This window comes from Rana temporaria, chromosome 4, assembly GCF_905171775.1.
Source record: "Rana temporaria chromosome 4, aRanTem1.1, whole genome shotgun sequence".
Taxonomy (NCBI): Eukaryota; Metazoa; Chordata; class Amphibia; order Anura; family Ranidae; genus Rana; species Rana temporaria.
Genome location: NC_053492.1, coordinates 210669543 through 210692259, shown reverse-complemented (window position 1 = coordinate 210692259; position 22717 = coordinate 210669543). Strand labels below are relative to the sequence as shown.

The following is a 22717-nucleotide window of genomic DNA, read 5'->3' as shown; positions in this document are numbered from 1 at the left end:
ATGTGGCCCTTTGCTTGCTTTTATCCGGCCCTTGGGGAACTATTTCATTCACTGACACCAACAAAGGTACTCAGTTACTCATAATGACACCAACAATTGGGCCCAATGATACCAAAGATGGGGCACAATTCCACCCAATGACATCAACAATGAGGCCCAATGATGGGGACAATTCCTACCAAAGACACCAACGATGGGGCACAATTCCTCTCAATGACATCAACAATGGGGCCCAATGAAAGGGCACAATTCCTACCAAAGAGACCAAAGATGGGGCCCAATTCCTCCCAATGACATCATCAATGGGGCCCAATTCCTACCAAAGATGGGGCACAATTCCTCCCAATGACATACACAATGGGGCCCATTGACGGTGCACAATTCCTACCAAAGACACCAACGATTGGGGCATAATTCCTCCCAATGACACAAGTGATGGGGCACAATTCCTCTCACTGATACCGAAGATGGGGCATGGTTTACTCCAACTGATGCTGGGACCTTTTTCTACTCTTGATAGCCACAGTCTGACCCCCCTAAAGCCTGATGAACAGTAAAGTGGCCCTTTGCTTAGAAAGTTTGGCGACCCCTGGTCTAAGGTTATAAATGGTATACCCCAAGGTTCTGTGTTGAAACCCTTACTTTTTAACATATTTATAATTGAAATAGAGTTTGGGATTAAAAGTAGGTTTATTATTGATAAATATAAAGTTATGCACTTGGGTGCTAAAACATGCATGAATCATACTGGAGGAGAACAGCTGGGGGAGTTGATGGTAGAGAAGGGTCTGGGTGTTCTGGTAGATCATAGACTTAGTAATAGCACGCAAAACCAGGCTGCTGTTTTTAAGGCAAGCAAAATACGTTATTGTATTAAAAGAGGTAAAGACAGACAGAGAGACATAATTTTGCCCCTGCCCAAATCATTAGTAAGACTTCATCTGGAAAATGCTGTCCAATTGTGGGCACCAATTCACAGAAAGGATATTGCTTCCAAGCTATAGGAGGTTAATTTCACCAAAACTAAGTAACATATTAAAGCTGTAGAAAGTTGTTCAGAAGCATATCCATGAACACCCATGAACTGATTGGTAGCAATTTAATTGCCTCAGTTTCAATGCAATTCATGCATATGTCTTAGTGACTAATTAGTGTGCATGTTGAACAAAGGCCTTTGATTTATTTAGTTTATTGAATTCCTGTCTAAGATTATCACTGGATACTTAAAAGACAATTGACACACTTGCTGTTAATAGTCCTATCTTCATTTTCTCTGCTGGAAAGTTCTCCTAATTAAGATAATGTAACTTGTCATGTTCATGGTACTCATGTTAATGTTATTAGCAAAGTCCATGGCTACTTTGTCATTTTTGGCATTCAGTGATTTCATGCTTCCTGTATACAATGATTAGATATAGCATCTCATTTTAGCTTGATTTGAATAGTGTATGATAAATTCACAAAACATGAGTAAGGCTCTCTAATTTAGCAATTTTTTTCAATCTCATTGTTATCAGTTGAAAATATCTGTCACTTTTTTTTAATAAGTATCCTTATCCTGATCCATTTGTTTTGCCAATGGAACTTACGGTAAATACATTATATAATTTTTTTATATATATATATATATATGCAGCACTATACCTTCTATCACATACTATACAGTAGCATTTGTAAGAAAAAACACTCTGGGATAACGTAGTAATGTAAGTTATTGTACTACTAATAGATATTATTTAGTAATCATCAAATGCCTGATGTTCAATCTGTGGATCAGGAATAACAAATGAGATAAGCATTGTGCAATATATCTTGCCATATACAGTACATGTTTATAGTATTTGACATCATTTGAGATATATGAATGTTACCAACAACCAATCCATTTTTTTATTGACAGATTAACTTTTTATTGACAGAGATGTTTTTAATTTTTTTGTAAATTTTTGGCCTTAACATTATTTAAAACCCCCAAAACATATATAGTTCCAATTTTTGAGTCACATGATATTACACAATGATTTATCAATCACAACATGTCATTAACAATTGCACTACAGTTAATTTTAGGTCACACAAATGCAAAATATTACCTATCTTTTGGTAAAATTATGAGGTTGTACTGAGTAAATATAATACACATATATAGTAAATATAATTACATGTCATATGTCGTATCAACAGGTGCATGTCAATCTTTAAAATGTCATGCAGCAAATTGTGGTGCTGTAAATTTTCTAGAGGTTACACTTTAAAAGCTCCTACAGGTCATCAGTTTAGAGGTAATGATGAATAATGGACCTAAAATTATATCTCTCACTCCATGCATGGTTATGTGTAACATGTAGCAAAATCTGTTTTCCATGTGCAGGCTCCCGCGACACATGCGTTTTTTTGTATGTGCATGTATGTGTGTGTATGTGGGCTCAACATTTTTGGGGGAGGCTTTAGGTGCTTACATTTTTTACACTTGTAGCAAGGTCCAAGACCTTCAAAGGCCTAGTGGTGACCTCCAGAGTCAGTGACAGTTGACATCCTTCTGTGTAGAGTGGGTTGCAAGACATGGTGGGTGTAATGCAAGATGAAATTGTGGGTGACAGACACTTTTAGAATGCAAAGAGATTTATTGTCAGAACTGGAGGAGAGAGGTTAGGGCTAGGACACCCTTAAGCAGATGCAATGATAATTAGCAGACTCAAAGACTTCTATAGAAAGACAGCTATACAGGTGAAGGCCTCCAGCCGGACACCACTAACAGTAGTATATTCAACTATTGACAACACAAACAGTTCTCTGTTTACTCCACAATCACTCACTGTGGATCTTTGATCAAAGAACTCCCAGTGTTTCACTAGACTTCAGATTCAATAGCCACTGGATACCCTGAGCTCTTTTACTGTTAGCACTCAGTATCTACCTCAAGCAGCACTCCTGCTTCCCTGCTGGGTCCCTGGCTTAGCACTCACAGATACTCTTCGAACTTCACCCCTGCTAACACGCTAGTTCCCTGGCTTGGCACCCACTGATGCTCTGTAAGCGTCACCTCTGCTGTACCACTGGGTCCCTGGCTTGGCACTCACTGAAGCTTTCCCACTCCTTTACCGTCCCCGGCTGATGAGAAGACTGCTCGGATACTTAACAAGGTGGATATATGGATATGGTGACAGATTCCCCTTCTACCTCCAACCACAGCGGTTTGCCTGTCCGACTGAAGCGCTACTTCTGGTTGTACTGCAAGCCAGCAGTCCCAACCCTATGCTGCTCTCCTGCTTCTGGAGAGGCCTCAGACAGCCTAGCAGCCAGATGCCCCCATGATAGGCCTCAGTAGGGATGAGCCGAACACCCCACGTTTTGGTTCACAGCAGAACATGCGAACAGGCAAAAAATGTGTTCGAACATGCGAACATTGTTAAAGTCTATGGGACATAAACATGAAAAATCAAAAGTTCTAATTTTAAAGGCTAATATGCAAGTTATTGTCATAAAAAGTGTTTGGGGACCTGGGTCCTGCCCCAGGGGACATGTATCAATGCAAAAAAAAATAGTTTTTTTTCAGGAGCAGTGATTTTAATAATGCTTAAAGTGAAACAATAAAAGTGAAATATTCCTTTAAATTTTCTACCTGGGGGTGTCTATAGTATGCCTGTAAAGTAGAGCATGTTTCCCATGCTTAGAAAAGTCCCTGCACAAAATGAAATTTCTAAAGGAAAAAAGGTCATTTAAAACTGATTGTGGCCATAATAAATTGTCGGGTCCCGACAATACAGATAAAAGTAATTGAAAAAAAACCAGCATGGGTTCCCCCTTAGTTCATTACCAGGCCCTTTGGGTCTGGTATGAATATTAAGGGGAACCCCGAACCAAAGTTTAAAAAAAAAAGCGTGGGGGTCCCCCCAAATTCCATATCAGGCCCTCCAGGTCTGGTATGGATATTAAGGGGAACCATGCACCATTTTTTTAAATAGTGTGGGGTTCCCCCAAAAATCCATACCAGACCCTCCAGATTTTAAGGGGAACCCCGCACCAAAATAAAAAAATCCATACCAGACCCTTATCCGAGCATGCATCCTGGCAGGCCACAGGAAAAGAGGGGGGCGAGAGAACGCCCCCCTTCTGAACCGTACCAGGCCACATACTCTCAACATGGGGAGGATGTCAGATCAACATGTTAATTTTTTTTCAAAGAAGGCACACTGGCAATTATAGAATACCAGCCATCATGACTCAAGTGGGCACTTCCTGTATCTGCCGGCAGCACACAGTTCAACACAGTCCCAGCAATACAGCCAACAGGAATGTCCCCCACTAGCAACACTTTATGTACAAGAGGAGGAGTGGCCTTCAGCATAGCTTCTTAACTTCACTAGGCACACATTTGTAATCCATATGATGTAAGTGAAAAACACAATTTGATAGCATTTACCAGTAGTATCTGGGGTCTGGTAACTTCAGGGTTTCTTCTTTGGCCTTTACCATAGTAATGTAATGGTGAATGTCTTTCTTGTTTGGGCTGCGGACAATCACATGGTCTAGGATATTCTTGCAACCCTAGCCCCAAGTTTGCAACACTGAAGTGTACCTCTCAACTATCTTGGGCGACAACTTTTGGAAATAAACCCACAAAGGGATCTGAAACAAACTATGCACAGCTTCATCTAAGCATTGTGTTTCCTTGTCCTGGATCTCTTCCTCTAAATGGGGCGGTATATAGAGATACAGATAACCATACTCCTCAGCCACTTTCTTAATAATTATACGCTGTCTTGGACAGCCTAGGCAGTGTTTTAGGGAATTCATACCCGAAATAGGACCCATGCATCTGGTGCACGTTGAACTTGGTATCCAGAAATAATATCTGGCTTGCAATCAGACTTAATCAACAGGATCGGTTTGTTTAATGCAGCTTTAGGAACCCATCTTGCCCAGCGATCCTCCTCAAAGGACTTAGTAATGTATAATAAGGGAGTTGCACTGGCAGACAATTCAACTTTGATACTTGCCGCTGGCACAGAGGGAATTTCGTCCTCCTCTAAATCACACAATTGCTCATCATCACTCTCAGTCCACTTCCCAGTCCATGATATAATGTATGAATGAACTCATACCTGTATATGTGTATGTGCATATATGCACATACGTGCATGCATAAAGATGCACATACACACACATACATGTGGGAGAATATTGAACTGTTTTGTATGGGAATGTAAGGGGAAAGAGAAAGGGGGAAAATAAAGGTGGGGGAGGGGGGAAAGGGGGAAGGAAACAGGGAAAGGGGAGGAAAAAGGGAAGAAGCACATATCGTGACCCCCACATATGACCAAGTTAGCGTGTGCTAGCTTGATAGTACACAAATGCTAGCAGAGAATTATGGCTTGATATGGATGGGTCTTGGTACATGTACATTTAGCCATATGAGTACTTACTTGTTTGTAGAAGGAGACCTTAAGGTTCCGGGGCATACTATACGGACCAGTTGACCAATGAGAATGAGTAAGGGTAGTTGTTTTTTGTGGAATTTTCCAGATAGGTTTAGGAGAGGAGAGAGAAAAAAAGGGGGGGGGAACCTGGAAAAAAATAATTAGGCATGATTATAATCTGTATGTGTATATATGAGAAGACATATCAATATATGCATTATTATATATATGGAGAGGGAAACTTATATCGCTTTACATGGCTATATGTTGTGATATAGTTGTAACAGCTCTGTATGTGATTGGTAGGAAGGATTTGTCAGATCAGAGTGTTGACCCCTATTTCCTCGTTGAGGCTCCCAGGCGAGAGGGTATCCAAAGTATAAATCCAAAAAGTTTCCCTATGGCAGAGACGTTTAAAATCCAATGCGTCCTTGCACTCAGTTCAATTAACTGTACAAATAATAATAATAAAAAAAATACAGTATATTACATAAAATAGAATGGCAACACAAGGTGCACAATGCACAACACAAACAAAATCAAGATTTTATGGCACACTTAGCCGCCAAGCTGCAAAACAACTGAATTGACCCTGTCTAACAGTTTGACAAAAAAACCTGGAAGCTGTTTTTATTGTAAAGCTTAAAGTTATTGTTAAGCTTGGAGTTTTTTTAATTATTTAAATAACACACATGTCATACCTACCTCCACTGTGCACCTCGTTTTGCACAGAGTGGCTCCGATCCGCGACTTCTGGGGTCCCCTCCCCACATCAGATAACCCCCTAGAAGAAGCGATCTGCCGGGGGGGGTTATCTTGCGGGCGCGCTCCAGAGTTATTCATTCAGTGTCCATAGCCGCCGAATGCTGTGCTGCTATCAATCTATCCAATCAAGAGCTGGGACCCTGTGGAGAGAGAGACATCACACCACCGCCAAGTGAATTCCACGGCTCAGGCTGGTGGGCCGGTGACTGTCAGAAGTTTTTTCAACTTAATGCATAGGATGGTTTGGCTACCATGCATAGCTATACCAGATTTTTCACTTTCGAGTTTTAGTAAATCAAACCCATTGTTTAAATTTTTGAAGATTTACTACATCTTAACTAATTCCTTTAAATTCTGTAGTAAAAGGGGCAGATCCACAGAGCGAGTACGCCGGCGTATCTACTGATACGCCGGCGTAATTTCAAATTTCCTGCATCGTATCTTTGGTTTTAATCCTCAAACCAAGATACGACGGCATCTGGGTTAGATCCGACAGGCGTATGGCTTCGTACGCCTTCGGATCTTAGATGCAATACTTCGGCGTCCACTGGGTGAAGTTCTCGTCGTTTTCCGCTTTGAGTATGCAAATTAGCTATTTCCGACGATCCACAAACGTACGCGCGGCCGTCGCATTCTCTTACGTCGTCTCTAGACGGCTTTTTCCGGCGTATAGTTAAAGCTGCTGTTTTGCGGCGTATAGTTAGACTTGCCATGTTAAGTATGGCCGTCTTTCCCGCGTTTATTTAGAATTTTTTTTTTGGGGTAAGTCGTCCGTGAATCCGGATAGACGTAATTCACGTCTATGTTAAAAAAATGACGTCCTTGCAACGTCATTTAGCGCAATGCACGCCGGGAAATTTCGGGACGGCGCATGCGCAGTTCATTCGCTTCATTTAAATGAAACACGCCCCCTAATCGCCGATTTAAATTCCGCCGCCAGAGATAGACTACGCCGCCGTAACTTACGGCGCAATTTCTTCCAGGATTTGAACTAAAGCCAGGTAAGGTACGGCGGCGTAGCGTATTTCTGATACGCTGTGCGGGTGCAGATCTCTGTGGATCTGCCCCAAAGTGCCCATAAATAGACAGATATGTAACTGTCACAGAAAATTACAGAAGATGAGCAAAATGTGTTTTGCTGCTGTAATCATTGTAGTATTTTATCTGATTTTAGTACCGTAACTCTATGCTTTGATGTACATATATAAAAAAAAATATCCTTTCTTTTCTTTGTCAGACACAATAGTCTTAAAAGAGATGTATTGTTTTGCAAATTCATACTTACCTAGGTGGATACAGCATCGGTCTGGACTTTATTCATACTGATTTATTTTTAATTATCAGCTTTTAATATTGTGGATGCTTTTTGCACATTATAAATGATAAATTATAGGTAGTCACATGCCAAATGAAGCGGCTCACCTCAGACCATTAAGTCTGAAGGGGTGGGTGCTACCAACAAATGTGTAGTAGTGTCCGAACATTGGTCTGGCATCTTCAGCAGGTCCTTGGGATTTCCGGTTGGAATTTGCGTAGTAGAGCTGGGGTTTGATACCAACACGCTTGAATTGTATACCCATTTTCTTGGGTAGAGACATTTATCCATCCTTTGCAAATGTTTAAGTGTATCTGTTCTCAATCTTTGGGCGAGAGAGGCAGAGTTCCTTTTCCCAGACAATACATTTACTATAATTCAGAGCTCACTCATCTGTGTATTCAGTTTTGGAATCTGTGTTTAACCCGAATAGACCCACATCAATGAAGCTGATCACAGTATCATCTATGAAGGCAAAGTTTTATTGGTATATTACAAGGTTAATTTAAACAAAGCATTAAATAATCCCTAACAATGCACAAAAAAAATTGTGACTGGATTAAATTTGAGTGACGCATTAACTGGGGATATAAGGGTAATAATAAATAGATTTATAGTTGTTTTTGGTAAACCTTTTTACAGAATTTGAAGAGATACAGTATATACAGTATAGAAGCACTTCAAGAGATAAACTTTATCTGTTGATATTTCTGTGTACTTTTTTTTTTACTCTTTACTTTCCTAAACCATTCTGACAAGGTAAAATGGTGGCTGTAAAAAAAACTAGGTTGATTTAGATGAACAGGTTATTCACATAGCACAGTGACATTCAGTTTGCTGAGTCAATACAGTAAAGCTGTGCTCACTTTGAAGAACCAGTCATATTTAAAGCCAAGTAAAGCCTGTCACTGAAAGATATCTCTTCCACCACTTTTACCCATTATGGCTTTTCTTAACCTACCCTCTGGAATAGGGATATACTCTCCTAAATCTGTCATCTGTGTCCCTTCCTGTGGCAGTTCAGGTGAAAGGATTGGTAATCCAGAACTGTAGGTGTTCCTGTATCAACCTGTCGCTGTCATTCCCCTTTTGTTAGTCACCCTTTTCTGGATCCTGAAGGAACCCCACCAGTGGAAAGCTGATAGGAAGTTTCTACATCAAGTAGACAGTGAAGTGGATGCCTCACCTCCTGCACACAGAACTAGGAACAACAAATACAGAATGTCAGGGACCATACATAGATTTAGGTGATTAAATTCTTTTTTTTGTAGGGTACCAATTAATTAGAGTAGGGTGGGGATAAGAGGCTATGGGGGTTATTTACGAAATACAAATCCACTTTGCACTACAAGTGCATTGAAAGTGCACTTGGAAGTGTAGTTGCTCTAAAGCTAAAGGGGTAGATCTGAAGTGAGGGGAAGCTCTGCTGAGTTTATCATCCAATCGTGTACAAGCTAAAATGCTTTTTTTTTTCCTTGCATGTCCCTCTCGAATCTACAGTGACTTTACTTCCAAGTGCACTTGCAGTGCAAAGTGGATTTACCTTTAGTAAATAACCCCTTATGTGTCTATTGGGGCAGTCCAATAAATAGCTTTAAAGTGTATACCAAGCTTAAAAAATAAAAAAATAAAAAGTTTTTGAATAGAGATTATTATTTGAACTCCTGTCAGATTTTTACTTATATCTGAGGCTTCATTTTATAGATTAACCCTAGCTTCCTGACCTACTTTGGTTTCACCAGACCTGCACCAAAGGAAGATTTGCAACAGGGACAAAGTCAGAAGTAACAATCTCATAGTAGTTCTATCCTTCCCATTCTCTACTAAAGAAAAATATTTTTTTCCCTGTGTTGCTGAGAGTAACCCTCACATCCTGTCTTGCAAAACTCTGTCAGCAGAACAGGAAGTGAAGGTAAACTTTATAAATGTAGCCCTGGATATCAAAATGCAATATAAGTTCTATCCCTTCTTTACTGTTGGAGGGCCATCTGAACCAGATTCAATCTGATAACTTCCCACTGATCTCAGTGCACCAGATGCAGCACCTCTGAATAGACTAAAGTATTTCTAGGCAAACAGATAAGAAGAGTGTAGTATAGTAACACATTTATTGTGGTGAAAAGACAAATGACAACTCAGTGCAACAGTTAAAACCAGGCTCTTAACATAGTAAGGGCTTCAGATGGACAGTCTTGCAACAGCAGGGAACCTAAGACCAAGATAAAAGCACTGGGTGGAAGGATGGGTACACCTGCAGGACCAAACAAACACTTCAGGGGGGGAGTTGGGGTGTCAAATTAAGTGCAACATTAAATGTACTGAGAAAGACTATTAAATTGGCAACTCACATACAGTAAGAATAAATGGCACTTTTATCATGTAACCTCTGAGCAGTCGACTCAAGCCTCTTCCTAGAATTTATAGTCTGAAAAGTCCAGACATCAGGCTGAATGACAGCTTAGATGAGGAAGTGAAAACCAACAAGATCATGGAGGCTTCTGTGGGATGCAGAGCAGGCCGGAAGTGATGTCATCAACCTGATATACCATTTACCATCGGTAAAGCGCTTGACTGGTGCACCCTTTTTCCCTTTATTCATACACTGTTTGGGACCACTCTGTCTAACTAGCTACCTATGGAGAACTCAAGCCTATGAGAATATCCAATGAGTTGTGGTCTCCAGCTGCTTGCCAGTTTGATTTTTTGCACTTGAGAATGGAGGAGTTGCTTAGTAAATGCACTAATACAGCATATACATTAAAACTTCTAAGTGTTTTATTTTGCAAACGTTTCACATTTATGTAGGGTAAAGGAATCAGTGTCCCTTTATTATGCCAAGGAAGCACAATAAAGTTGTGATATTTAAAGTGGAGGTTCACCCAAAAACTCAATTTTTAACATTAGATTGAGGCTCATTTTGTGAAGGGGAATCAGGTGTTTTTTTTTTAATCGAAGCAATACTTACTGTTTTAGAGATAAAACATACCCGCCACTTCCGGGTATGGGCTGCGGGACTGGGCGTTCCTATTTGATAGACAGGCTTCCGACAGGCTTCCGACGGTCGCATACAGCGTGTCACGATTTTCCGAAAGTAGCCGAACGTCGGTGCGCAGGCGCCGTATAGAGCCGCACCGACGTTCGGCTTCTTCTGGGTACTCGTGACGCGATGTATGCGACCGTCGGAAGCCTGTCGGAAGCCTGTCAATCAAATAGGAACGCCCAGTCCCGAAGACCATACCCGGAATCGGCGGAGAAGATCTATCTCTAAAACGGTAAGTACTGCTTCGATTTAAAAAAAAACACATGATTCCCCTTCACAAAATGAGCCTCAATCTAATGTTAAAAATTAGTTTTTTGGATGAACTCCTGCTTTAAAGATATTGCTAAATATTTTACAAAAACAGACCTTGATTTGCTTACATTTCACTGAATACTTCATTTGTCATATGCTGCCCCCTTTTGCCCATATTGCTATATAAAACAGCAGGACACAAATAGATTCTATGTTGATTGCAAGAAAGTACATATCCTTTGTTTATGCAGAACCATAGGCAATATCAGGAAATCAGCAAACATAAAAGTTTGCACGTATGAAAATGTATATGTTTTTGAGTAAAACTAAACCTTAGGTACATTTTAACTATATTTATTGTGTCTTCATAAGCTGTTGGACTTACTGCCTGCCCAGAACCACTTGTGCCGATGAATGGTATTAAAAATGGAGATCGCTACATGGTTAATGATGTAGTATCTTTTCAATGTGAACCTGGCTACACATTACAGGTAGGTATATCTACTTAGTAAGTCTTAATATAATAAATATTTGTAAATTCTATTATGTTATCACCCTATGTTGTAAATGCTTTGGTTCATACTGTAATTCATACTAGTTTATAATACCTTACTATGGAAATATTCATGTTATTCAATTAGATATTTTTGCTATGTAAATTCTATTTTTATAAACTAACTATAAAAAATTGCATTCTTATTTCATTGATCCATTCTGAACATTTGAGAATATGAGGATCCAGTAAATTTCTTCCTTAAATCAACAGGGGCATTCCCATATTTCCTGCATGCCCGGGACAGTACGACGTTGGAATTTCCCTTCACCCCTTTGCATAGGTAAGCATATATGCTTATTATGTTTTATGAATTTTTGGGTGATAATTTTGATATTCAAACATAATACCCTACAAAGTATTAAATACAAAAATACATACTGTATATGAACAAAACCTTTGCAACACCTACAGGTATATCATAATTACCATTCTGAAATCAGATCAGTATTGGTTTAATTGTCATTATTAACTATTGGAATTGTACCTTACTCCATCCAGTTCTGCTTTCAACAGTCATCTTTTATTCATGTGAATAAATATTCTTAAAAAATAGTTGCACATACTTTAGCTGCTGACTTTTAATATTAGGACACTTATCTGTCCTGAATCCAGCAATGTATGCACCCCAGCTGATGTTTCCATCGGTTTTAGGGTGCTACCGCTGCCATTGCCGGTAAGAGAACCCGGCAGTGATGCCTTGCTGCACTCTCTTACTGGCCGAGCAGCAGGGGAAGGAGGAGGGAGGAGGAGGGGGGCAAACTTTTGACGTACCTAATTGCGGTAAGGTCCGGCGAAAGTGGGGACAAGGTATCTGTCAAGGAAAGGTACCCAAAGAAAGTGCCAGATGTGAGGGGGGGGGATTCAGATAAGGGTAACTTCCACTTTTAGGCGAAAATCTGCTTTAAGCTCCTGAATTTAATGTCATTAGGTAGGGTTTATATGTTTAACTAGTATCCAAACACAAGGGTATGACACATATAGGCTTTACAATATTTTAAACTTTTTTCCCTGTTAGCAAAATGTGGTGGAATACTGATGAAGATGGCTGGAGTAATATTAAGTCCTGGTTTTCCTGGAAACTACCCAAGCAACTTAGACTGCACTTGGAAAATTTCATTACCAGTTGGTTATGGTATGTATTTGGATTAACACTGTTTCAGATTAAGGACCTGGGCAGAATAATAACTGTTACCGTTTAACCCACATTATCAATTTAAGTGGATGTAAACCTATTATCACCATTATCAGAAAACCATTCCAAAGCAATGATGTGCAGCATATGCTGGAGTAAATGTGCTGTATATATAAAGTTGCTGATAAAAACTGGAATAGATCTGCCACAATGAGATGCAAATAGGGATGATAATTGGAAAAATAAGTATTTCAATAAAAAAAGCTATGATAATGGGTTATGATACACAGAGAAGATTTTCAAATCAGCTATATCTCTGGTAATGCATGTAATAACCAATGAAGAGCGTAGCAACACAGTTACCTATCATAGCCCAGAGAATTGTTAAAGCTCATGTATAGGTTCTAGCCCCTATCCTGTAGTCAACCCTTGCCCCCCCTGAGACCCCCCCCCCACACACACACAACTTTTTATGTGCTTTTTGTTTTAATACTTATCTTTTCCAGATATCTTTAGACCAGTCATGTGACATGAAGGGAACTCTTCCTCTTCAGATCTTCTCCTGACAGTTGTCAGTTCTTGATTATGATAAGAACCATGCTAATATTATGATACCGCCATTGTTCTCTGCATCATTACACTTTGAATGTAGAGCACCTTGGTGATGCCTTTCAGGAGGTAGGTCCATGATGCCTGCACTCAGTGTGTCCTAAGCCTTCTGGGCTGAATGACACTGTGCATTATTCATCCTGGAAAACTAAGAACGTTAAATGTTGAAAATAAATTACTGGGAACAGGTGAGTATTCCAGTGTGAGCTGCATTGTTTTTCTCTTCTGTTCATTGAAGGACATAGACAAGTGGATGGAGAGAATTAAAAAAAAAAATAGAGGTCGATATGGATGAGGTGGGGGATTGAGGAGGGGGGAGTAGGAGGGATTCCTCTGCTTATAAGACCAAAGAGAAATGAGCATGTGCCCACCCATTACTACAATGATGTCTCATGTATTCATAATTAGTCACTTCCACAAATGGATCAAAGCCGTAGCCTATACTGAGCATATAAAACAAAAGGGTGTTGTCCCACTGGAAAACCAAGAAGTGGTATCCCGGGGGCAACTAAGGGGCTACTATGGCAGAGACGGACAATATTATGAATAAATTGGTTTAATTAAGCTTATAGAAAAAGTTGAAAAATACAAAATATAAATAAGCTGAGACATCAAAGAACATCAATACCATCGAAGCTAAAAAGCTCTATTAACACATCTACAGATAAGGCCGGCCAATATTACACCAATGAACGTAGTTCATAATGGTGTGACATAGAACACACATAAAAACACTAACAATGGACAAACATAAAGGACAACAGTAATGGCGATCCAGAAGCCTATTGAAGCATTTCTGCCGAGGATTCTGGCCGAGTTGGCCGTAATTGTAGCCAAAATTGGGATTCCTCTGCTCCCTCTTTGTTCTGTCCCCCCTTGTCCTTTTCCTCCCCACCATTCCCCTCCCCCCTTTTTTCCCCCCTTCTATCACATATATATACACATCAATTAATCACTAGGAAATATAATTGTTCACTGGCACTATGGAACCCCTTAGGGATTGGGGAAGGAGGGACTGGGATGTCCTGTACTCTCCTCTCTCCCTCCTTTTTTCTTTTTCCTCTCCATATATACATAGGCTTGGAGTGGGGAGCCTTCTTAATGAAATATAAACTATACAATTGTTTTTTCACATTTATAGGCTTGGTGTGGGAAGCCTTCTTAAAGTAATACAAACTATATATCACTTTTTTTTCACATTTATAGGCTTGATGTGGGAAGCCTTCCTAAAGTAATATAAATTATATATAATTTTTTTGTATACATATATATATATATATATATATATATATATATATATATATATATATATATATATATATATATATATATATATATATATATATATATATATATATATATATATATATATATATATATACACATATACATTTTCTACTAGAAATTTGACATGCACTTTGCACTATGAATTTTTATTGGGATTGGGAAAGAAGGGAGTAGGGCGATCTTATATTCCTGCCCCCTACTATTCAATCATTTTTTTGTGATATAATATAAGAGGAGGAGGATGAGCGAGATGGGGCTCCTCTCCCCTGTGTTTCTCTTTTCCTCTTCTCTTTCTCCTTTCTTCCTGGCTCCATTCTGCCCCTCTTCCTTGTATCTCTATTTTGTTTCCCCATATACGTGGACACAAGGGATATAGGTCTAGTTATATTTTTAGATAGGGTAAGGGGATCTTCCAGTATAAATTAATATAAATATTATTCAAATTTTATGAAGGGGCTATATTGAGATTGTCTATGTTTGTTTGTTTTATATGTGTTTTAAGTATTTTTGTATTGATTTGATATGTATGAAAAATATTAATAAAAAAAAAAATTTGAAGAATGAAGGACACAGACATTCTTTATGATGGATGAGTTTGACATTGGCACCTACAGGAGCAGGATTCTAGATGCAAGTAAACAAAAAGTACACCCTGGGGATGGCTATCTGGAGGTGGGCAAACCCCTCATTTACAGCAAGGAATCATTTTTTTTCTCACATCCTCCCCAGGAGTAGGACATACTATTTTGTCTCCATTCTTTGATTTTCTTTTCTATTTTTTCTTCTTTGGAAGATTTTATTCAAGTCGATTAATTTTTTTCTTCAATCGAATGTGCTGCTTGGTGACATGCCGGATATCATTCCCCCAGAACTGTCATCAAGTGCATGCAGATTCCCAATTAAAGGGGTTGTAAAGGTAAAAACAAATCCCCTAAATAGCTTCCTTTACCTTAGTGCAGTCCTCCTTGACTTATCTCATCCTTCGATTTTGATTTTAAATGTCCTTATTTCTTCTGAGAAATCCTCACTTCCTGTTCTGTCTGTAACTCCACACAGTAATGCGAGGCTTTCTCCCTGCTGTGGAGTGTCATGATCGCTCCCTCCCTTGAAGGGGGAGGGGGAGAGCAGGAGAGTCAGGATGCCCACTAACACACAGCTCCTTTCTCTATCTGCAACGTAGAGTGTGTCCTTACTCTTCTGCTCACCGCCTCCCCATTTAAAATCGAAGGATGAGGTAAGTGAAGGACTGCACTAAGGTAAAGGAAGCTATTTAGGGGAATATTTTTTTTTACCTTTACAACCCCATTAAGGGGGATCGATTGCAATAACTCGGCGGGCACTTATGACTGTTGGACTGTGTTCTTCCATTGGAGCACCATGTATTGCCTGATGACACCCAGAACAATATAGGATCAGAGGCATTTTGTCCCCCCACCTGAATATATTTCGCTGGAGTACTAAAAGTGTCAGGTTTGACTCCTCCTGGACCATGAGCATTTTCCTTGTTGAAGTTAGGTACATTGCTTTACAGCATAGGTAATACCATGCCTTTGGGTGAGTTGCAGCCTTCAATTTGGATCTGCCTTGCACCTCTCCCCCTCCTCCATCCCTGGTTGCTTAGGTCCCCATTTTAGTCAGCCGGGAAGAACTTCCTTCCCTTCAGTTGACAGATCATCATCACCACCATTGGCAGTTCACATCCTGAGGATGGACAACTAGCAAGAGGATTATCTCAGTCTCCAGAGTCTGGACCAAGGCGAATAGTTCCTACATCCAGATGGTTTTCTCTAAATCTGCCATAAATTGGGCACTCCAGACATCAATCTCTTTGCATCCAGGCTCAATTGGAAAGTTTGTAGCCAAGGCAAAGGTTCCCTGGACAGATGTGTCAGATGTGTTGGTGACTCTGTGGCACATGTACACTACGATCTACACCTTTCTCCCTCCAAAACCCCTTCTTTGGTTGTTACAGAGGATTCAACAATTAGAAATTCTGATCATTCTGATAGCTCCAGATTGACAACACAGGGCTTGATTCACAAATCTATTTTGGTTGGTTGCAGGTGCTTTGTGGTCTCTTCTACTCTGCCTGGGCCTTCTTTATCAAGGTCCAATCTATCGCTCTGCTTTACAGTTGTTGGCTTTAACAGCTTGGTTGGGGAGAGCCTTATTCAGCCTGTCATTTCTACCATGCATCATGCTTGGAAGTCCCCTTCCTGGTTTATCTATCTTTCAAAGATGCGTAGATCGTCACTGGTCTCCCAACACTGCCGCCTCAATCTTTTACCATGCGATTTTAACTCAGGATACATGTGAGTGTACTTGATTTCTTTTAAATAAATTACATAGTTTGTTACCGGATTACACTATGTGGCCTTTTTTCTTCTCTTGCCTCTTCTAACCATCCGGTTCACCATGGAGTTTGAAAGACCTAAGGTTTTCTGATACATGGATATGCATGAAATGTTAACATCAGACTTCTAGCAGAAACTTTGGATGGTATTTCCCTTGTTATCGTGTACCCTGTCTGGTACTTTAAGCCTGTTTTGACTTGTATGACGTATGTCATTTCAAGTCCACCAGCTCTGGTAATGTTACGGAACCATGAACCAGACGTACAACAAGAGATAAGTGAAAATAAGAAGGCTTTATTGAAAATCAAGCTGTAACGCAAAAGTCCAACGGATGGTAAAACCAGAGGTCAGGAACCAGAAGAGTAGTCAGACGAAGCCAGGATCAGGAACCAGCAGGGAAGTCAGACGAAGCCAGGATCAGGAACCAGCAGAGAAGTCAGACGAAGCCAGGATCGGAACCAGAAGCAGCAGCAGTCTTAGAAGCATGTGCACACAGGAGGACCAAGCAAGGAACTGAAGTCACAGACCTCCTATATATGTGAGCCAGGTATCCAGCTCCTCCCAGTGGGAAGGAGGAGCCGCAGGGTGGGAGGCTACAAGAGACCTAGAAACCAAGATGGCCGCCAGCACATGTCAAACGAAGGAGACAGGAGAGAGGTAAGACCATGACAGTACCTCCCCCTCAAGGGCCCCTCCTCCGCGGTGCAAAAAACGGTTTCTGAGGGAAGCGTGCGTGGAAGGCTCGGAGCAAGGCAGGAGCATGGACATCTGCGGAGGGAACCCAGGAACGCTCCTCAGGACCATAACCACGCCAGTGGACCAAAAACTGCACCCGACCGCGAACCAGGCGTGAGTCCAGGATATTGCTCACCTCATACTCCTCGTGATTGCCCACTTGGACCGGACGAGACCGAGGAAGTGAAGCGATTGCACACCAGTGGCTTCAACAGGGAGACATGAAACACGTTGGAGATCCGCATGCCAGGTGGAAGCGCAAGGGCATAGGCTACCGGGTTTACCCTGCGAAGCACTCGGAAGGGACCAACAAAGCGAGGAGCCAGCTTGGGAGTGGGCACTCGAAGGTTGAGGTTGCGGGTGGACAACCATACACGGTCTCCGACCTGGTAGGAAGGAGCAGGCGCTCGTCTGCGATCAGCCTGGAGTTTCTGGCGCTGCGCAGAGACCTCAAGGGACCTCTGGATCTGTACCCAAGAAGCACGTAGAGCAGAAAGGTGATCCTCCACAGCCGGAATATCCTGGGGAGAGAATGCCTCCGGTAACACGGCAGGTTGGAACCCATAATTGGCCATGAAGGGAGACGTCCCAGAGGAAGAGTTCACAGCCGTGTTCCTGGCAAACTCAGCCCAAGGCAGGAGGTCAACCCAATTGTCCTGGTGATCGGAGACATAGCAACGAAGGAATTGCTCCAAGGCCTGATTGGATCGTTCTGCGGCCCCATTGGACTGAGGGTGGTAGGCCGAGGAGAAGGAGAGATGAATCCCCAACTGGGAGCAAAAGGCGCGCCAGAACCTGGACACAAACTGACTCCCCCGATCCGACACTATCTCTTTGGGCAAACCGTGCAACCGGAAGACCTCCCGGGCAAAAATCGTGGCCAACTCTTGTGCAGAGGGTAACTTCTTGAGAGGAACACAGTGGCACATTTTGGAAAACCGATCCACAATCATGAGAATGACCGTATGGCCTCGGGATGCAGGGAGGTCCACAATGAAATCCATCCCCAGGTGTGACCATGGGCGCTCCCCGGTGGCTATGGGTTGCAGCAGGCCCAACGGAAGGTGCCGAGGGGACTTACTCTGGGCACAAACAGAGCATGCCGCTACATATGCGGCGATGTCGGAACGTAGGGAAGGCCACCAGAACAGACGTGAAACAGCCCAGGACAGCTGATTCTTACCAGGATGCCCCGCGGTCTTGGAGTTATGGTAGGTTCGCAACAACCGAGTGCGCAACTCCTCAGGCACAAAACATCTGCCGTTGGGTGTCCCAGAGGGAGCACCAGACTGAGCCGCCAAAATCTGCTCACCAAGGGGAGAGGTCAGGCTGGTGCGAATGGCGGCCAGGATCTGATTCGGAGGTATGACCGAAGTCGGTATAGATTCCTCCCTGGACAGCTCGGAGTACTGCCGTGATAAGGCATCCGCCCTGATGTTCTTGGAACCAGGTAGGTAGGAGACCACGTAATTAAAACGTGACAAGAACAGAGCCCATCTGGCCTGACGTGGAGTCAATCTCTTGGCCTCAGAAAGGTAGGTCAGATTCTTGTGGTCCGTCAGGATGAGAACCGGAACCACCGAGCCCTCGAGCAAGTGCCTCCACTCTTTGAGAGCCTGCACTATGGCCAATAACTCCCTGTCACCAATCTGATAGTTGCACTCCGCGGATGACAGTTTCCGGGAGTAAAACCCACAAGGAAGCAGCGGACCCTCTGGTGTCCTACGCTGAGACAGAAGGGCGCCTACTCCCGTCTCGGACGCGTCCACCTCGAGGACAAAGGGCAACCCAGGGTTGGGATGAGACAGAATCGGAGCTGACACAAAGGCGGATTTTAGGGCCTCAAAAGCCCGGATGGCCTCGAGCGGCCAGACCTGGGAATTACTGCCCTTCCTGGTCAGATCCGTGAGAGGCTTGGCCAGCATGGAGAAGTCCCTGATGAACTTCCGATAATAATTGGCGAAGCCCAAAAAACGCTGCAAGGAACGAAGACCACTGGGCTGAGGCCACTGTAAGACAGCCGAAACCTTCTCAGGATCCATGGAGAACCCTTCAGCGGAAATGATGTAACCTAGGAAGGTTACCTGGGATCGGTGAAATTCGCATTTCTCAAGCTTACCGAACAGCTTGTTCTCTCGTAACCGTTGCAACACTCGTTTGACATCCAGAATGTGGGCCTCCCTGGATTCAGAATATACCAAGATGTCATCCAAATAGACCACCACACACTGCTGCAACAGGTCACGGAAAACATCGTTGATGAATTCCTGAAAGACTGCGGGCGCATTGCACAACCCAAAGGGCATAACCAAGGATTCATAATGACCGGTCCTGGTGTTAAAGGCGGTCTTCCACTCATCGCCCGCCTTGATCCTTACCAGGTTATATGCCGCCCTCAGGTCGAGTTTGGTAAAGACCGTGGCCCCTTTAAGGCGATCGAACAGCTCGGAAATCAAGGGTATCGGGTAAGCGTTCTTGATCGTGATGCGATTGAGACCCCTGTAATCGATGCAAGGCCTCAACTCACCGCCCTTCTTTTTCACAAAGAAAAATCCAGCCCCTGCCGGGGACGAGGATTTGCGAATGTGACCACGGGACAGCGCCTCCATCACGTACTCCTCCATGGCCTCATTCTCCGCAACCGACAGTGGATAGACCTTGCCGCGAGGAGGAACGGCACCAGGTTGTAACTCAATGGCACAATCATATGGGCGGTGCGGAGGTAGGGCAACTGCGCGTACCTTATCGAATACATCCCGGTACTGCTCGTATTCAGGAGGCAACAGAGAGTCCGAGGAAGTACACAGCAACTTGACAGGCCCATGGATGCACTTAGCCCCACACTGTGGTGACCATGAGAGGATCTCGGCCGATCTCCAGTCAAAAGTCGGATTATGCTTCTGGAGCCAGGGGTACCCCAAGACCACCGAGTAGTGTGGAGACGAAATAACTTGGAAGCAGACCGACTCTCTGTGAGCGGCACCAATGGCTACCCCCACTGGAAGGGTCTCATGAGTCACGTGTGACGGTTGGAGGGGTCTGCCGTCTATCGCCTCTAGAGCCAGCGGGGAACCTCGAGCCTGTAGAGGAATGGAATTGGCGGCAGCGAACACACTATCAATGAAAAAACCACCAGCACCAGAGTCCACCAACGCCTGGGTCGTCACCGAGCCCCCGACCCAGGAGAGGACAACAGTGATCAGTGGTTTATCAACATGGGAAACCGGGGACGAGGAGACTCCACCCAAGATCTGCCCCCGACAGGATCTCAGGTGCGAGCGTTTCCCGGACGGTTCGGACATGCCAACCGAAAATGCCCATCGAGACCACAGTACATGCATCGGCCCTCGCGTCTCCGGAGTACCCTCTCCCCCTCGGACAAGCGAGCAAACCCCAGCTGCGAGGGTTCACCCCCAGACAAGTCAACCCCAGGAGGCGTGGGAGGAGAGGGAGGCACGGGTGGGACAGCAAACTTAGGCGCCAAACTGTTAGGAGGCCTCCGCAGGCACTCCTTAAAGGAAGGTCTCTCCCTGAGTCTGGTGTCAATCAAAATCAGGAAAGAAATAAGAGCCTCGAGCTCCACTGGTAGGTCCTTAGCTGCAACCTCATCCTTCAAGGCATTCGAGAGACCATGAGAGAAAGCAGCGACCAGGGCCTCATTATTCCAACCTACCTCTGCTGCCAGGGTACGAAACTCAATGGCGTATTCGGCTACGGATCGTGAACCCTGTCTGACGGACATAAGGAGCTTCGCAGCAGAGGCGGCGCGAGCCGGCACATCGAATACCTTCCGAAGAGAAGCAACAAAACCGGAAAACTCGGCAACCACCGGATTGTTGTTCTCCCATAAAGGACTGGCCCAGGACAAGGCCTTGTCAGAGAGCAGCGAGATCAAGAACCCCACCTTTGATCTCTCAGTGGGAAAGGCATGTGGCAGCAACTCGAAATAAATGCCCACTTGGTTAAGGAAACCTCGGCACTGAGTTGGCTCTCCCCCAAATCGCTGTGGAAGGGGGGCAGAACCGGACATACCCCGAAACACCGCAGGCGCAACATCAGGTGTCGGTGTAGACTCTGGCGCAACAACCGGAGCGGCAATAGGAGCGGGCCCAGGAGCGACAACCGACCCATCGGCAACGGGAGCGACATGAACCGTGCGTTCAAGCAGGGTTTGCAACGCCACGGCGAACTGAGCAACATCAGGTGTCGGGGTAGACTCTGGCGCAACAACCGGAGCGGCAATAGGAGCGGGCCCAGGAGCGACAACCGACCCATCGGCAACGGGAGCGACATGAACCGTGCGTTCAAGCAGGGTTTGCAACGCCACGGCGAACTGACCCAACAGGGACTCCAGCTGATCAAGTCTGGCAACCAGCATGGGTAGCGAGGATGGCTCTGTACCGTCAAAATTCATGGCTTGGTCCTAATGTTACGGAACCATGAACCAGACGTACAACAAGAGATAAGTGAAAATAAGAAGGCTTTATTGAAAATCAAGCTGTAACGCAAAAGTCCAACGGATGGTAAAACCAGAGGTCAGGAACCAGAAGAGTAGTCAGACGAAGCCAGGATCAGGAACCAGCAGGGAAGTCAGACGAAGCCAGGATCAGGAACCAGCAGAGAAGTCAGACGAAGCCAGGATCGGAACCAGAAGCAGCAGCAGTCTTAGAAGCATGTGCACACAGGAGGACCAAGCAAGGAACTGAAGTCACAGACCTCCTATATATGTGAGCCAGGTATCCAGCTCCTCCCAGTGGGAAGGAGGAGCCGCAGGGTGGGAGGCTACAAGAGACCTAGAAACCAAGATGGCCGCCAGCACATGTCAAACGAAGGAGACAGGAGAGAGGTAAGACCATGACAGGTAAGCCTCCATTCATTACTACTGGTGGCGGTGATCATTCACTTTTGGATTGCTTTCTATTGGAGTATAATCAAGATTTCCTCCATCTTTGCACATGGTGTTTTCTGTTTATATGGACTCAATGCCATATGATTGCACATATTGGACTCTATTCATTTTTGCACATATGAATTCCTCCACAGGATTTTTTACAGTTCACCACTTCTTGTAAATAAAGAGGGGGGATCCGCACTTAGGAGTAAGTAATGGTAAGCTTCTGCCTCCCTGACGGGCCTCAAAGAGACCTGGAAATAGCAGGAAAAAGTGAAGGGATGGTGGCGCTGCTTTTGCTTGTTGGTGAGTTCCACAAGATGTCCTATGTAATGTGAAATGTTTGTAGGGGAGCTTCAGT

The 22717-nt window shown here is 43.5% G+C and overlaps 1 protein-coding gene across 1 annotated transcript in view; it reads left to right on the top strand.

Moving 5' to 3' along the window:
- The window catches only part of CSMD1 (CUB and Sushi multiple domains 1), an 833985-nt gene that overhangs the window by 526271 nt on the left and 284997 nt on the right, over nucleotides 1-22717 (top strand). The window contains exons 33-35 of the mRNA XM_040349812.1: nucleotides 11165-11283; nucleotides 11559-11628; nucleotides 12364-12480. Coding sequence (XP_040205746.1) covers nucleotides 11165-11283; nucleotides 11559-11628; nucleotides 12364-12480 — 306 coding nt within the window. The remainder of the gene's footprint in view (nucleotides 1-11164; nucleotides 11284-11558; nucleotides 11629-12363; nucleotides 12481-22717) is intronic.